The sequence below is a fragment of the Cavia porcellus genome, unplaced genomic scaffold (assembly GCF_034190915.1).
Source record: "Cavia porcellus strain 051 isolate PalLab524CR breed Dunkin Hartley unplaced genomic scaffold, mCavPor4.1 scaffold_5, whole genome shotgun sequence".
Lineage (NCBI taxonomy): Eukaryota > Metazoa > Chordata > Mammalia > Rodentia > Caviidae > Cavia > Cavia porcellus.
Window position 1 is genome coordinate 93,172,096 of NW_026947488.1, and position 17,667 is coordinate 93,189,762.

Sequence of the window (17,667 nt, forward strand, 5' to 3'; positions counted from 1 at the left end):
TTAGGTTGAGGTCAGAGGCACATACTGCCACCTCAGAAGGATCTTGTGGTGAGGTATTGAGGGATCCTATGATATCGTATTGAACCAGACATGAACATTAAATTTAAAGCTGTGTAGTCAGGAGTTTGAGCCTGCTTTGGAAACTACCTTTATTTGAATGAACAAAGTATTATTAAATAAGAATTTACCATAATCTTTGCTTCCTTTGTTCTTTTGAGAGTATAAATTTAGCCAAATGTTTGAAATTCTTATCTGAAAGCTAAGACTCCTCGCCCACAAATGTTGGAGCCCACCTCCCACTGGGCTTTGAGTTATAACCACAGGTACTTTTAGCTACTGAAGTGGGTGTGGGGGGGGGATTAGCTCCTTAGGAGAATGAATGGACTCAGGGCTCCAGGTTGATCCAGTGTGGCACTGGTACTATGCAGAACAGACAAATACTTTTTGATTTCCAAAGATTAGATTTATTTAACATTTCATATGGACATTTTAGATTCTAGATATTATCCACATTAAAACAGTGCCATATACATGTGTATATGTATATACATATATACATAATACTCAAATGGTCATAGACACACATTGAAGAATTACACTTGGAATACTGAAAGGATAAAAAATTTTTATTTCTGTGCTATATAAGTTCTCACTGGAAGTAAGTTTTATTGGAAGAACCACATATGTAGTGGATGATGCATTATAATGTAGCAATCACAAGAATTTCAACAAGTTATATATTGAGAGGCCGCTTTCAAATAGTAAATTATTCTCAGTCCATTGTATAAAGATCCTGTTATTGCAGGTGCCCTTATGCTTCTTTTCTTTTTTGTTCTTAGGTCACTTTCATTCAAAACCTTGTGTTTTGTGTAGAAAGAGTTTACCGTGTACCCGACTTTGGTATCTGGGAAAGAGGAAGCAAATACAACAATGGCAGCACAGAGCTACATTCCAGGTAAGGGGCCAATTCCTTGGGGTATTTTTGGTTGCTCCTGTTGTTAAACTGTGTAGAATTTCTCTTTTTTTGTAGAATTTCAATATGAGTAAAAGCAAAGCTGTGGACTGAATGTTTGCTGTCTTTGTTAATCTTCAGCATATTGTTTTTCCACACATGATGCAAATGAAATGTACCTAAAATCAAAGCCTAAAAGTTCAATCTCAGCACTCGAAGAAATACAGGAAAGGAGCAGGGCATCTTTCCCAGCCTCCCTGGAGATCAGTACATGCATTCAGCCTTCACCATGAATCCACAGCTTGGCCTTTGTGCATTAACATGTCTAAACATATTAAAGTTTTCTTCCATGTTGCACAGCTGAGTTTTACCCTAACCAGATTTTCATGCCTTTTGGTAAACAGCATTCAGTGCTTTATGTGATATAGTGTTTGAATAAGCAGTAATAACTTAGGACTGATGTCACTAGTTTATGAATTTTCTTTCCTCCTAGGATTAAGATAATAGTTTTGATGATTGATGCCTTTATATATCCTTATTTTCTGCCAAGGAAGTTATCTCTTAATTAAAAAGTATAGTTCAGTAAGCCCTATCCCTGATTCATTAAAATATGCTGAAAAAACTGTACAGCTTAGCAGAGGTCATTTGAAGGAGAGGTCAGTTGGAATTATTTGGATTTAAATGAAGTAGAGAAACAGTCTTAGATGCAGGTTAGTGGCAATCTACAGCTTTGTTCTGTTTTGAGACATAAATTAAGCTAATATAATGTATGTAATAAAGTAAAAGCTGGTTTAGATCTGGGCCAGTAGCTCTGAATTGGTAACCTCTTAAAATGAAGATAACTTTTACTTTACAGAGTTGTCTCAATTGAGTTCTTATTTTTTATATATTCTGAATGGCTGACATTAGTAAAGGCTAGGATACTAGTATATTCATTTATTTAAATTTAAACTTTCCCCTATGTTTTGATCACACCTTATATATTTAACATTGATCTTCTAATTGTTCATGGTATAAAACTTTACAAATGCCAGAAAGAATTTAAAGCTTTTTCTCAAATGTTCTTTGAGTGTATGTGTATCAAGTCTGTTTTGGATGTGTCATCCCTGGATCCCACAGGACGTTCTGCTTTATGTCCAGACGTCCCCAGAGGCTCCTGTGCTCACAGGCAGGGCTTTCGGAAGGGGATTACATTGTGAGGGTTTAGTGCTTTCTTACTGCTGGGAGGTAGGATAGGGTCACTGTGGGTGTGCCCTAGAAAGGCCTGGCTCCTTCTTGGCTCCTTCCCCAAAGCTCTCTGCTGTTGGGCAGCAACAGGTAAGCAGCTCTCCTCCACCATGCTCCTCTGCCGTGCAGTCCTGCCTGACTCTGATGTGAGCCAAAATAAGCTTCCTCTTTAAATGGTAGGTCTTTGGGGATTATGTCCCAGTAGTGAGAGGGTGACTGAGACACACACATTTTTTTTTTTTTTTGTCTTTTTCTTTTTTATCAGTACCAGGGATTGAACTCATGACCACACACTTGCAAGGCAGGCGCTTATGCCGCTGAGCTAATCCCCAGCCCCGACACATGCATTTTTAAATCTTCATTTTTATTAATTCATGTGTGCAGTACATAGTGATTATATTCATTACAGGAGTTAGTACTTGGGCATATCTTAATTGTTTTTACTCCCCCTTTCCCTCCCCTTCTTCTCTCTTTCTCCTATCTCTTAATCCCTTCCCACAGGAAAAAGATTTATTTTCCTATTTCCTGTTATCTTTTATTTATTTATACTTTGGGTTTTTCATATAAGAGAAGCCATGTGATATTTAAACTTGTATGTGTCATTTCACTAACATTTTCCTAAAAATGACTCAGATTTGCCCTTCTTTGGCAGCGTAGTACTCCCTTGTGTATAAATACCACATTTTCTTCATCGGTTAACCTGTAGGACTGCTTCATGAACTGTGCTGCTATAAACATGAGTATGCACATATCACTGTAATATGATAGAATTAACTCTCGGGAAAATACATAGAAGGGAAATAGCTGGATTGAACAGGATTTCTAGTTTTAGTTTTTGTGAACTCTCCATACTGATTTCCATAGCAATTATACTAGTTTACATTTAGACAAGCTGTGTAGAAGGGTTCCTTTTTCCCGCAGCCTCATCAGCGTTTGATTTCTTGGTGATGGCCATTCTCTCCGGAGTGAAATGGAATCTCAGTGTTGTTATAATTTACATTTCTCTAATGGCTAGCAGTGTTGAACAGTTTTTCATGTGTTAATTGATTTTTTGTATTTTTTTTTCTGAGAAGTATATTTGCCCGTTTATTGATTGGGTTTTTTATTTGGGGGGTGGGGAGTCTGTTTTTTTTAGTTTTTATATATTTATCTGTTAGTCCTCTGTAAGCCAGGTAAATTTGGAAACTGCAGCATTGAGTTTCACATTGCTGTAGACACAGTGATGACATTGGTGTTAAGGGCGAGTGTCTTTTAGGAATAGCTGGTGGAGTAAAGGGCTGATTCAAGTGAGGGTTCAAGTCTCATCTCTTAGACTATTGCCGTTATAAAATATCCCTGAAATACGTGGGCCTACCCAGATCCGGTGGGTCTGCTGTATCCTTGTGTTACTGTATGCTGTATCCAGCCTTGTCGTACCCTTATATTACTCTTATATTGCAGACTGCTTGAATTAATATTCACAGCTGCTCTTCCACTTAGATGGAGATTACTTCCGGGTAAATCCATGGTAGCTGAGGCACATGTAATACACCTAACTACCAAACGGCACAGCAGCACAGCAGCACAGCACACTGTGGAATATGGCTGTTGGCCCTGGTGGTAGCTCCACTGATTCGAGTCACAGTTCATCGCTAATGCCCAGTGTCGTGAGAACATCGTACAGCACACTACCAACCTGGGAAAAGGTCACAATTCAAAGTGTGATTTCTAGTGAATATGTATCACTGTCCATAACTCTAAAGCTGAAAAATCATTGTAAACTATAAGTCAGAGACTATAGTGATACTCGCTATGAGTACTTCTGTGTCTCTTTGTCTTTGGCTTTCTCTGCTACTTTTCCTGTTTTAGTGCAATACAGTTCCTTAGCAGGTGGCAGAGAAAACAAATGACAAACTGACCCTTGCCAAGATGCTCACTGAAGCCCGTTGACTGCGTCTACTTCACTGCCCTCTGAGCTGCACCCTGTTCCAAGGCAGACTTCTGTCTCGGGCCCCTGAATCCTACACTCATACTTCTCTGAACCTGAGATTCCCTTCTTACTGTGTGTGTGCCACAGGTATTGGTACTGGTTGGTAGCTGCAATCTGGAGCACTGAACAGTTAAAGGATATATATTTAAGCTGGGCGGAGGCCATTACCACCCTCTATCAAAATAAACTAGAGTTGGGAAGGCTTTAGGGTCCTCCCTTGACCTCTTCACATCATACAAGTCAGTAAGTGGTAGAACCAGAACTGAATTCCAGGTAATTAACCCCAAAATTCAAAAGTTCTTTTACTATTATAAACTTCGAGTTTTATCAAGTTGTACTAAGTTTAAAACAACTCTTGGTAAAACTGTGGAGGGTTCAAGGTTATCTTAGTGATCAGTACCAAATTCAGCTTAATGCTTTAATCAGACTCTTCTTGATCTGCCTTCTTTGACTCATTTGCTATTATCCCCTCAGTCCAAATTATTGAATTATTTATTATTTTTTAGATAAACCCTAGAATTCTTTTCTGAATAGTACTCCTCTTTCATCTATCAGAACCTCCCTCTCACTTCAGACTCAGCCCTTCCCAGACTTCAGTAAAAATGTCTATTTCTCCAAACTCCCTTGATTCTCTTGAAATGCTTCCTAAGCAGCTCTTCCTTGTACTCTTGATTCTTCTGTTGGTTTGACTTTTTGCAAGCTATGTTCCTTTCACTTTCTCTAGGATGTCTAGAACTATATCAGATAATGTTCTGTGTCTTGTTCAGCCTAGGTCTTTTAATAAATACTCATATTTTATAATTAAAGTTACATTTTCTATATATAATTTTGCTATTTATTGTATCATGAATTCCTTTTTAGCATTAATTCTTTTTTCATCTTTTTTATTTAAAAAACAAAACATAAAAAAGGATAGGAATGATACAGAATTTTAAAAAAAATTAGAAATTAACACTAATATATTGCATAGTTATCTTAGAAATAGATGTTCAGGTTACAAGATATAAGCCCTAAACACTGATCAAATAATGAAAACACAAACTGGTCTTTTGGATAAACTAACAGAGATAAGTACTATCTATTTATCTTATATAAATATAAATAAATATATATATGTATACCTATGTACATACGATCTTTTTCCTTCTTCCTCTTCTCATCTCCCCTATCGAAGTTGTTCTTTACTTTTGAGTACTTTCTTTCCCTTTCATTATTGCAATATCTGTTGTACATCTTGGATCTTACTATTTTTTTTCTTTACACTAGGGGAACAATACAATATTTACAAATGTGAGTTTGATTTATTTTGCTTATGAGTATGGTCTCAAGTTGCCTCCATTTACCTATGAAAGCCTCAAGATTATGCTTCTTCGTGGCCGGGTAATATTCCATTGTATAGTAATACCACATCTTTTTTTATCCATTCCACAGTGATGGGCATTTGGGTTGTTTCTAAGAATTAACCATTACAAACTGTGCTGCTAAAAATATGGATGCAGTTATATCACTGCACCATGACATAACAGAAGCTAGCTGTATAACTACCTTAACTATCTTGTATAGATATATATTTTTTCCCTTTCCACATTCTTCCTTTCCCCATTTTCCCTTTCCACATTCTTCCCTTCCCTTGAACAGTTTCTTCCCAAGTCACAGTATCTATTGTACACTTTTTTTTATTTTAAAGAAAAGAAAGAAAAAGCAGAAAAATCAAGATGCAAACAAACCTCTAAAACAACAAAAGTAAAAATAGTAGCAGCAGCAACAAAAAACAACCATAGCTACATAGATTTTCAAAACAAGATTATAGTAATTTAACAATGATCATTAGACTGCATTTTGTTATCTTCAAAATATTTGCTCAGGTTACCAGAAACAGGAATAAAACGAAACAGTAAAATGCAACAAAACATTGGATTTCCAAAACAAGGCAGAAGGAAATCCCTCTGTTGCCACAGTGTCCACTGCCCTCCTCAAATAAATGCCCACACCACCAGCCTCAGGCCTGCAGAGTGGATTGAACAACCTAAGGATGAAGCTGTTCCCTTCAGCTCAGTTGCTGTGTTACCCTGCATCCTCCAAGTCAGCCAGTTGCTGAGGTTGGAGGCCGTGTGCTCTGCTGGTTTCTCAGCCCATGCACAGGCTGGTTCTTGGAAGGGCGAGTATTGCTGTCTGGCTGAGTAGTCTCCTCCTGATCCCCATGGCAGAGCCCGGTTCTCAGGAGGCAGGCTTTGTAGCGTTCTTCCATCCTCTGGTTATATAGGCAAGTAATCTTTCCAAGTTTAGGTGTCTTATTCTTCAAACCTCCCCTTCTCCATTATTATAAACATATGTCTACTCCTTGTGAGCCACCTTTAAGTACCAGATCACTTGGTTTTGATGAAGGAACAAGTTTTTCATATAAAATATGAAGTGAATCCTAATCCCTAACTTTGAGTGTTTTTGGCTAATGTGAAGTAGAGAAGAACTCTGTTTCATAAAATAATAGTGTGTGTATGTGCCCAAATAGAAAAATATTTTTGAAGCATTACCTTCGTTTGTTCGTTTGTTCGTTTGTTTAGTGCTGGAGATCAAACTCAGGGCCTTGCACACAACCCAGCATGCGCTGTGCAGCGAGCTGCTGGGTCAGTCTGCAACACTGACTTCTTCCTAGCATTTTATATCCAGCAGTCTAATTTCTTCTTTTCTTTGCTGACTCTTTTGTTGCAATATAAAACAAACTGTTAGAAGGAAAAATAATTAAAATTTGATTTTTATAGTTTTAAAATTTTATGTTGTATTCTTATTTTTCCTAGCAAAGAAAATTATGTATTAAACAAGCACTATGACATTATTTTACTCTGTTTAAGTGGCCATTTCTATTATTCAGTGCTTATTATTTAAAGTAATTATTTAGTCTTAAGTCATTTTGGTGTTCCTGTCATTGGATTATGATAGAAGTTTTTTGCTATCCATTCTTTTTGATTTTGTGTGCTTTTGCCATTCTAAACAATTCATGAGGACCCATTAAAACCACAGTACTAAAAATTCCTTTTGCTTCCTTGAATATAATTGGGTGGTTCAAGGTGTATTGTGTTGTGAGCAGGACATTGTGAACTTAGTTTTCATTCCTACCAGTTACTATTGCAGACTTCCTGATGAATTATAAAGTACCTAATCCAAGCCTTATCTTTTAATTTTTTTACATAACAAGTCACTTATTAAAAAGTTCTTCCAAGCAAATATTGCTGTATCTTAGCCCCTTTTAAGTGAAGGTTAGAACACAAGATGTTATATCACCTTGCAAGAATTAGATCAATGCATGCTTTATTTAACATAAGTCAACAAATGTTAATATATTCCATACCTAATAATAGAATAATTTATTTTTCTGAGAATATATTATGCCATTAAAAGATTTTGATATTACTACAGTATGTAGTGCATTTGCCATTCAAATTTAAAATCATATTAGGAATGTATTTGGGTTAAGTAGCTTTCTGTTGCCAGAGAGTTAAATAACTACTAGATAATTAAAATTCACATTTCAGAATTTATAGTATGTCTAAGTATTCAACCATTGTATTGGGAAAGGGAGTTAAAATGTAAAGGAATCAATAAACATTCACTCACTCTATTGTAGGCATAGTGTTTGTTTCTTTTGTTGTTTTTTTTTTTAAATTTTGTTTTTGGTCTTTTTCGTTTTTATCGGTACCAGGGATCAAACTCAGGACTGCCTGCTTGCAAGGCAGGTGCTTATATGCCACTGAGCTAAATCCCCAGCCCGTTTGTTTCTTTTGTAATACTGCTGCATTTCAAAGATAGTTTCCAAAATCATACTGTAGTCACTTTCTTTGTTGTTATTTTTTGAAATAATGTTATACCCTTGGGCTCAAGTGAACCTCCTGCCTCAGCTACATGAGTAACTGATACCCCACATAACCTCGAAGAGAAAAGAGTTAAAGGATTCACACTTTCCTATTTCATAACTTAAACAAAGCTACAATAACTGAGATACTGTGGTTGTAACCAAGAAAGATACAGAGATCAGTGGAGTAAAATTGAAGTTCAGAAATAAACTCATATATGTATAGTCAATTGATTTTGATAGAAGTTCAAAGATTCAGCTCTGTGAGTAGTGAGACAGCTAGTACCTGGGCAATGGGCAACTAGATGTCCTTGTCTGCATGCAAATGAGTGGATTTGAACCCCTACCTCACACACCATATACAAAAATTGACCTGAAACATAAAAAAAAAAAAAAAAACCTTTCTTTGTGTAGCATCTAAAACTGTAGAACTTGTAAAAAAAAAAAAAAAACACGTGGTTGCACAGCATTGTGACCTTGATTAGGTAGTGATTTCTTAGATGTGATACCTAAAGCATAGATATTTAAAATAAAAAGAAGTTTGTACAGATATTTCTGCGGATGAAAGTATTTACTTTCTGGAGTAAATACCAATAGTCTGTATAGTTAATGAGTCACATCATAACTGTGTGGTTTATTTTTAAAGAATATGCAAAACTGTTTTCCAGAGTACTTGTATCAGTTTGCATTCCCACCAGCAATGTTGAGTGATATATTATATATCCATCCTTTGCAGCATTTGATCTAACTTTTATTTCTATCACTTTGGCATAGTGACAACTTGCTATGGAATTTCTTAATAGGTGTTGAGTTTTTCATGTGTTTATTTGATATCCACTTATCCTCTTTGGTAACATATTTCTTCCTAGCATTTATTTATTAATATTTAAAGGGAGTGAAACAAAACAAAACAGAACAAAGCAGATCCAAACAGAACAATGCAAGCAACACAGCACTTCAAAACAAGACAACAGGAAATTAACGATGGCTACTATAATGTGTCTTGTTTTCTTTGAGATGGTTTTTCTAGACCTTCACACAATAAATTCAAACAAAACAAAATAATATAAAACCAATCAAAAACAAAGGAACGAAAGCATTACGAGTCTTCAAAATGAAACAATAGGAAAATCAACAATGTCTACTGTAATGTCTCTTTGTTTTCTTCAAAATAGCTATCTATACCTACACATATAGTGAAATAAATTAATAGAAAACAGACTAAGACCAATCAAAACAAAGAATAAAAGTATTACTGGATTTCACAACAAGATGATAGAAAATCAGCAATGGCTACCATAATGTTTCGTTTTCTTCAGAGTAGCTGTTCATACCATCACACTTAATAAAATCAATTCTTATAAACTCTTTAGGAGAAGTTCTAGGCATGTATAAGACTATACATGTATGTCTATCCTTATATTAGAGGAAAAAACAAAACAAAATACAAGAAAAACAAGAAACAAAAGAGACAAATAAATAACAGTAACGAGCCCAAAATAATAGCTATATAGGATTTTAAAATAAGGTGGTAGGAACATAACTCAGGTTGTTGTTTGCATAGTTATCTTCAAACTCACATTACCAGATATAGACAGGCAAAACTGATCTAATCCCATGAATGTTAACTGTTTTGTTCCAAGAACTAATATAGTAGTACAGTCATCTTAGCTATCTCAAATGTGTATATACAGATTTATTTCTTTTTTCTTTTCCTTTCCTTTTTTTCTCCTTTTTTCCTGAGTTATTTTTTCCTCTTTGAGCAATTTCTTACCTTTTCACAATATTTGCTGAAGATTGTGTCTTACTTACTCCTTCAGTTTCTTATGCTAGGGAGAAAATATGTTATTTACATGTGTGAGTTTGATTTATTTCACTTAATGACTACTGTCTCAAGTCGCATCCCTTTACCTATTAAGGCCTAAATTCTTTATAGTTGAGTAGTACTCCATAGTATAAAAATATTGCTCTTTTTTTGAGGCAGGGTCTCCTTATGTGGTTCAGGCCAGCCTTGGACTCACTTTGTAGCCCAGACTGGTCTCCCACTTGCAATTATTCTCTTACCTCAGCCTCCTGAGTGCTGGGATTACAGGAGCGCATCATCACACCTAGCTAAAAATACCAAATCTTTTCTATCTATTCCTCAGTTGATGGACATTTGGATTGTTTCCACAATTTGGCTATTACAAATTGTACTGCTATAAACAAGGCTGCATATATATCACTGTGGTATGATGTTTTCAGTTCTTCTGGGAATATACCCAGATGTGGAATAGCTTCCACCAGCATTTATTTAAAAGAATACCCTTCCTCCAAAGAAATGCTTTTTGTCCCTCTTCAATAAAATGGGCTTACATTATTACTCTATTAATGGTTTTACTCTATTAATGTGTCTGTCTTCTGTCAGTCATACAGATTTAATTATTGTAGCTATGTAGTAACTCTAAAAATTGGCTAAAAGGATTTCTTTCACTTTATCTTTTGCTTTCCAAACAGTTTTAACTGCTGTAGTTCTTGCAATTTTCAATATAAAGTTTAGAATAATTTTGTCTTTTTCTGAAAATGTGACTTTCATTTGTTTATGGCAAGTATGTAATTTGCTTTTTCATGTTGATTACACATCTTATGACTTTGCTATTCTCACTAGTTTAAGTTTTGTTTTACTTTGTTTTCTAACAGATTCCTTGGGATTATCTCCACAGATAATAATGTGCCTGCAGACAGGGACCATTTTTCCTTTCTTGCTTTAGGAAATTCTTACCAAGAATTTTCAGTATGATATTGGACAGTGGTAGGGAAAGTAGATATCCTTGCTTTCTTCTCTGTTTTATTTATTTAATTTTTAAAAATTTTTGGTCCTGGGGATCAGAAAAGGCATTTAGTTTTTCTTTGACCATCAAATGTAAAGTTCACTTTAGGATTTCTGTAGGTCAAATTTCATATATTTCTTCTGTTCTTAGCTTTGTGAGCTTTTAAAATCGTGTAAGTATTGAATTTTTTCTCCAATGACTGATACGATCATCTGATTTCTTTTTGTTTAGCCTGGTTAATATGGTAGAATACATCAACTGACTTGATTATTAAACAAGGCTGTATCCCTGTAATAACTCTCACTTTAGCCATCATGACAGTTTTTTATATATCACTGAATTTGGTTTAGTATGTACTTTAAGGCTTTTAATGTCTATGTTCAGGAAAGGTCTGTTGGTCTACAGAATTTTTCTTTTATGCTTCTTTTGTGGCTTCATAGAATGAATTCTAAATATTTTTCTTGTATGGTAGAACTGTTTAGAATTGGTGGTTTTATTTATTTAATTTTTTAAGCCTTAGGTAGAATTATCTAATGAAACCAGCTAGGCCTGTAGACTTTTGTTTTGGGCATTTTAAAGTTATTTAAATACCTTAATAATTTCAGGGCTGTCCAGTTTATCAGTTCCATTTTGTGTGAATAGTGGTAGTTTTTACTTTTCTAGGGTTGATCTAAGTCATCAAATTTATTTGTGTAGAACTTTTTAAAATACTTTTTTCCTTTTGTTATCTTGCTATAGTGATAGCTCCCATATTATTTATGGTAATGTCTCTTTATGTCTTTTTGTCTTTGCCATTCTTCTTTGAGGCCAACTCTTTGCTTCATTACTTTTTTCCTGTTTTTTTTTTATCAAATTTCATTCATTTGTTAATGAATGTTGTCAATGTTAGGTCCTTCTGCTTGCTTTGGGTTTAATTTGCTCTTCTTTTTCTAGGTTGTTAAGGTGAGTGCTTAGTTGATACTTTGTTTCTTTTCAAATATACATATTTAACACTATCAATTTCTCTCTTGGCACTGATTTAATTGTGCTGTATGAATTTTGGTGTGGTGTATTTTCATTTTTATTGAAATCACTGTATTTTTTTTTTTTTATCAGTACTGGGGATCGAACTCATGACCACAGGCTTGCAAGGCAGATGCTTATGCCGCTGAGCTAAATCCCCAGCCCCTAATCACTTGATATTTTCTCTTTGACCCATTTGGATTATGTAAAAATATACTGTATTTTTTACAAGATTTACGAGATTTTTTTCTTTATAAGTTGTAAAGTTCACTTTAGGATTTCTGTAGGTCAAATTTCATATATTTCTTCTTGTTTTAGCTTCAAGTTTTATTCCATTATTTTGAGAAAATATGGCATGACTTTGATTCTTTTACAGTTTTGAAGTTTTACTTATACCCTTATAGGTTATATTTATAGGATAATGTTTTATCTTGGTAAGTGATGATATGTACTTTAAAAAAAAAAAATCAAAGAAGAGCAAAACACCTACACTTCTTTCTCCTCTTTAGAAACTCCAATATGTGAATGTTAGATTTTTTTTTTATGTTCCCATAGTTCCCTAAAACACTGGTCATTTTTCTCTGTTTTTTTTAGTTTGTTTTTTCTCTACTGTTCAGATTAAGTAATTTTTTTATTTTAAAAGAATAAAACCAAAGAAAATAAAACAGAACAAAGCCAATCAAAACAAAACAATGAAATGATACAGGACTTCAAAACAAGACTATAGGAAATCAACAATGGCTACCATAATGCCACGTGTTATATTCAAATTAGCTGCCAATAGCATGTGACGTAATAAAATCAAACAGGACAAAATAGAATAAAACCAATCAAAACAAAACAATGAAAGCAATACAGAACTTCAAAACAAGACAAAAGGAAATCAACAATGACTGCTGTAATGTCTTTTGTTATCTTCAAAATAGCTGCCCCACCAAAAAAAATTAACTACCCATACCTTCAGACATAATAAAGTCAAACAAAGCAAAATGAAATATAATCAAACAAAACAAAACAATAAAAATAATACAGGACTTCAAAACGTGATAATAGGAAATTAACAGTGGCTACCATAATACCTTTTGTTATCTTCACAGTGTAAGTAATTTTGATTGTTCTGTCTTCCAGTTTAGTTATTCCTCTTCTATCTCCTTCCTTTGGGCTTTGACATTCATTGAATTCTTTACTTGAATTCTTTGAATTCTTCATTCATTGAATTCTTTACTTGGATTATTGTGCTTTTCAGTTCTATTAACTGCTGAGACTTTGTGTTTCTTTGTTAAGGCTATTTGTTCATTTGTCTCAGCATGTTTATAATTACATAATGAAGCATTTTTTGTCATGGCTGCCTTAAAATCTTGTTGGATAATGGTAATATCATCTTTTCAATATTAGCCTGTATTATATTTTTTCATTTGGTTTGACACCTTGGTTCCTAATATGAGGACTGGTTTTTGATGGTGACATGAATATCTTATATAAGCTCTTGCATTTAATTTTAACTTTCTGATGTAAATAGATAAATATTGCTCAGACAATGAAAGTGGAAAAAGATATCTTATGATTGCCAGGCAGGAATATGAGATCACAGTTTTTGTTACAACTCGAGGTGGCTAATTCCTCCTGGGCCTAGGTAAAATGTCTAGCTTTCTAGCTAGCCTTCACTATACCTCCTAGCTGGGAAGGATAGCAGTGTCTCATTCCCAGTTGGCCTTTTTGCAATGGGATAAAAGTTATCCTACTTCTCTGAATTTTCCTTGATACCATGCTAAAGGCAGGTTTGCCTCATTGCTTATTGATGGGAGCAGAAGTCTGGCTCTCCGTGTAGTTGCCACTGATACCAAGGTGTGGGGAAAGGGTGTGAAAGGAACATTACTGCTGCCATCCTCCTCGAGTGGAAGCCTTGACTTACTCTGTGATTTTCTGGCTTCTCCATGGCTGAGAAGGTTGAGATTGAGTGCAGTGCTCATGGTAGGTTCGAAGTGTAGAAGTCTCTGCTTCCCCCTCAGCCTTTGCTGAAGTGGATAAAGGTAGGGTCAGAGTGTTTTCTGAGTGGATATTGTTTAAAGGTGTTCTGTTTTGCCAGACTGCACTTTTCCTGTCCGTTGGCTACAGAAGACAGGCTGTTATTGATTCTGTGTGCAGTGCATCTCCTGGTGTTTCCTGGTTGTCTTTAGCTATTGTCTGGTGTGGATGAGGCCAAAAGGAAGGCCAGGGAACTTAGCACAGTGCTGTTCCTAAAGACCGGAAGCTCACTCACAGTCAGTCTCCTCGTCTTTCTGAGCCTTCTGTATTGGCTTTTTATGTACTTAGTGAGAAGAAGGGAAATTATGCCTATTCCATTTTCCCATCCATATATGTTTAAAATAGCCATCTGACTTATTTACTCTTCCACCATAAAAGTAATCCTTCTTTGAGAATTATTAGGTAAACAGCCTTTAAAAATGTAGATCATGGTATCCTGACCAGCTTAAACAAGGGTTTATGATTTCCTTTTTCTTTTATGGTTTCTTTATTTATTTTAAGTGCTGGCGATTGAATGCAAGGCTTTGTACATGTTGGGCAGTCCATGACTGTGAGATTTTAAAGTCCATTCAAACATCTGGAAAGGCTTTTTTTCAGTAGTAGGGACAGAGCCTAGGGCCTTGTGCATTCTAGGCAAGCACCCGAGCCCTGAGCTGCACGTCTGCTTTCGGGGGCTCCTTGGCACTGACTAGTGTCCCTGCTCCAGAGAAGCATGAAAACCACACCAAGTTCCCAGATGGGATTCTTGCTGTGGCTCCGGGAGCAGTACTGGTGACCACAGATTCAGGGGGTGCTGGATTATGACAACTCATTCGTTTCTGTTGATGTTAATTCACATGCAGGTGTTATGAGTGAGGCAAAAATTTGTAATAAGTCAGCCGGAGATTAGACCTAAACTTTTTAAAGGTATGTTATATTATTTTTAATGAAATGTGTCATCTAATTTTCTAACAGTATTATAAGTGGCATTTGAAAGCCAAATGAGTAAGATACAGAGGGAAATATTGCTCATTTTATTACAAAAAGAAGAATACAGCAAAAAGTAAGAGGCATAGTGATCAGATATTTTGTGAGCATAAAATAATTCCTATTTTATTGGATCCCAGGAAAAGAATATTTGAGTGCATACATTAAACTACACTCTGTAATAAGTATATGACATGCGAAATCATTTTTAAAGCTTAGGATTGACATCAGAAAAGCTCCATTACACTGATCTGAACTAATGATGCCCAACCTGGTCATTACTGCATACATCATCATGATACACATTCTTCTAAAGTTCATTTTTTTTTTCCCCTTGAGTTAGTGAATAGAAATGAAACTGAAATTAAAGCTGCTCCCATCAATACTATGACTGATAGCCTGGATCAAGGTGAACCTAGAAATATTTTTCCCAGATGATCACTAACTATTTAAAAGAAAAATTAAAACAGTAAAATGTCAGAATAGTATCTCTTAGATATTGTTCTTTTATGGAAGTTAGTGTAAGTGTTATTAAAAAGTTGCTTGTGAATATTCATCAGATAATGATTCTTATTTTGTGGCTAGACTTTTCAGAGTAATAAATTTTTTTTTTCTTTTAGCTCTGTTGGCTTAGCAAAAGCAGCTCTAGAGGCAATTAATGGATTCAACCTCTTTGGCAACCAGGTAATAAAAAGAAGCTTTTTATTATTTGAATTGCATGTTTAACTAATTTTGGTATTCATTAGCAAAGTCATTTCCTTATAATCATTAGACATCTGAAATACAAGCAGCAGCCTGTGCTTGAACAGTTTTTCCTTTGCAGATTATCTGCTTGTTACATTTTACTTTTCTTGCTAAAACAACATTAATTGTTTTAAACTTTTTTTATAAATAATTCTAATGTTTTGGTTCAGTAACTCCCTTAACTTTCTTACTTGTTAGAGGCTTCATTTTTTTTTTAATATTACTGGCATTATGTATCATATATATTCCATGTCGGTTTTCACATTGATTTCAATTTAGGATATGTGGTACAGAGTGGAGTTTGTATAATGTATGCAATCAGATAATAGGAAGTTTTGATTCCAGTTTTATCCTTTACTGTGTGTGATTATTTTTCTGCAAATTCATTTACTTGGGAATAAAAGGAAAAGCCTAACGGTCACTTTAAATTTTCATAGAATTGTTAACCAGTTTTTGCATTAAAAGAAACTAATCAACTGACAATAGATTAAGTTATCTATTGAAGGGAATAAAATGTAATAATAAAGATTGTTATTCTAGATCAAGAAGTAGGCTAATGCTTTTTTAGTAGTTTTTGTAGATTTCCAAAATAGCAAGACAATGTGAAATTTACAACTCATAATTAACTCTAAATTATTAAAATCCAAAGTGATACATTTTAGGAAATTACACAGGTATGTGACAGTTATAATACTGGAATCCTGAATTTAAGAAAATTTCAAGTTGTACTATGATTTCACAACTTCCTGCCTCTTCTTCCATGTATATATATATATATGGAATATATATATATATTCCTCGGGAAGGTAGCTTCTAGTTATACCGAGGATATGAGGAATGGCTACAGACAGGAGGATTGGAAGGAGAATAATACGTCTTGCGGGTGAACCAGGGATTAACCCTGTTTCATCTACTTTCCATAATACTGGATAGAGACAGATAGACAGACAGACAGAAAGACAGAGAATTAAAGAATGGCATTATATTATTGGTTAGGACAGGATCAGTATATGCTTTATACCTGAGTCTCTGCTTCCTTATCGAAAAAGGGTAAAGGTAATAGTAATAGGATCTAACTCAAAAGTTTCAGGCGAGAAAAGAGTCTGCCAAAAAAATGTATGTGTACTTCAGTTTGCCATACTAATAAATGGCTGGAAGCTAGTGGCCAGCCCTTTGAATACCTCTTGAACTGTAAAGGTCAAAGGTAACTTTTATGAATCTCATTATGTCTCCATAAATTTGTTACTAAAATATGTGTTTTATAAGTTTTTCTTTTTCTGATCTATACATTTCTTGGCAGGCTGTATAATATAGCAGAGGCTTGGTAAAGATTAAGCCCTCAGTAAATATTATCTTGTTACTATTATTAATGAAGTTTAAATAATATTAAATTGGGAAAATGAAGAAATGGAACTGAAAGTCCTCTAGAGAGCATGTCAAAGACGCTGAAGTGTGATGAATTCTGTAAATCAGAGCAGTGTAGCAGCAATCTATATGAATGCTTTGAGGATGCCTTCTGTGGCACGCCATAGAGTGAATTGAATGAAATTGTGTCTCTAGGGTGACTGTGGCGCAATGTGTTCAGATCTTATTTTGCAGTCATGCCATTTCCTTTGATGTAAGTGAGCCTTAGTGCATGTTACTTCCATGTCTTTAGTTAGGCTCCCTTACCTCCATGTATGCTTACACACATAAATACAATTACCTTTCCTAACTTTACCTCGCCTCAAGGCGTTGATTTTTCCCAGGAGATTTTCACTGGTCACTCAGCTATAATTGTAAAACAACTCAATTTGTTTATCAGGACTTCTGGTCCTTGGCCAGGTTTTCAATCTTGAGTGCACACTGAAATCATTTGAGGAATTTAAAAAACATTGCTGATGACTGAGCCTCTCCCCCAGGGATTCTGATTTAGCTGGTGTAGGAGGAAAACTTAGCATTGAGATTTTTTAAAAATGGTTCTAGAATTCTAAAGTGCAGCCAAAGATGAGAGCAGCTACTCTAAGCAGAGTTAATTCTTGCCTTGCTTTGGTTATGTCTGTTTCCAACATAGCTATCTATCAAATGTTTGCCACGCGGACTACAGTTTGATTATTTCAGATAAAAATATAAGAAAAGACTGTCT

At 34.9% G+C, this 17,667-nt stretch overlaps 1 protein-coding gene across 4 annotated transcripts in view; it reads left to right on the plus strand.

Annotated features, from left to right (window-relative positions):
- The window catches only part of Phkb (phosphorylase kinase regulatory subunit beta), a 224,650-nt gene that overhangs the window by 101,869 nt on the left and 105,114 nt on the right, over nucleotides 1-17,667 (plus strand). For all 4 annotated transcript variants that reach the window (XM_063249300.1, XM_063249299.1, XM_063249301.1 and 1 more), the window contains 2 exons: nucleotides 840-955; nucleotides 15,419-15,482. In XM_063249300.1, coding sequence (XP_063105370.1) covers nucleotides 840-955; nucleotides 15,419-15,482 — 180 coding nt within the window. The remainder of the gene's footprint in view (nucleotides 1-839; nucleotides 956-15,418; nucleotides 15,483-17,667) is intronic.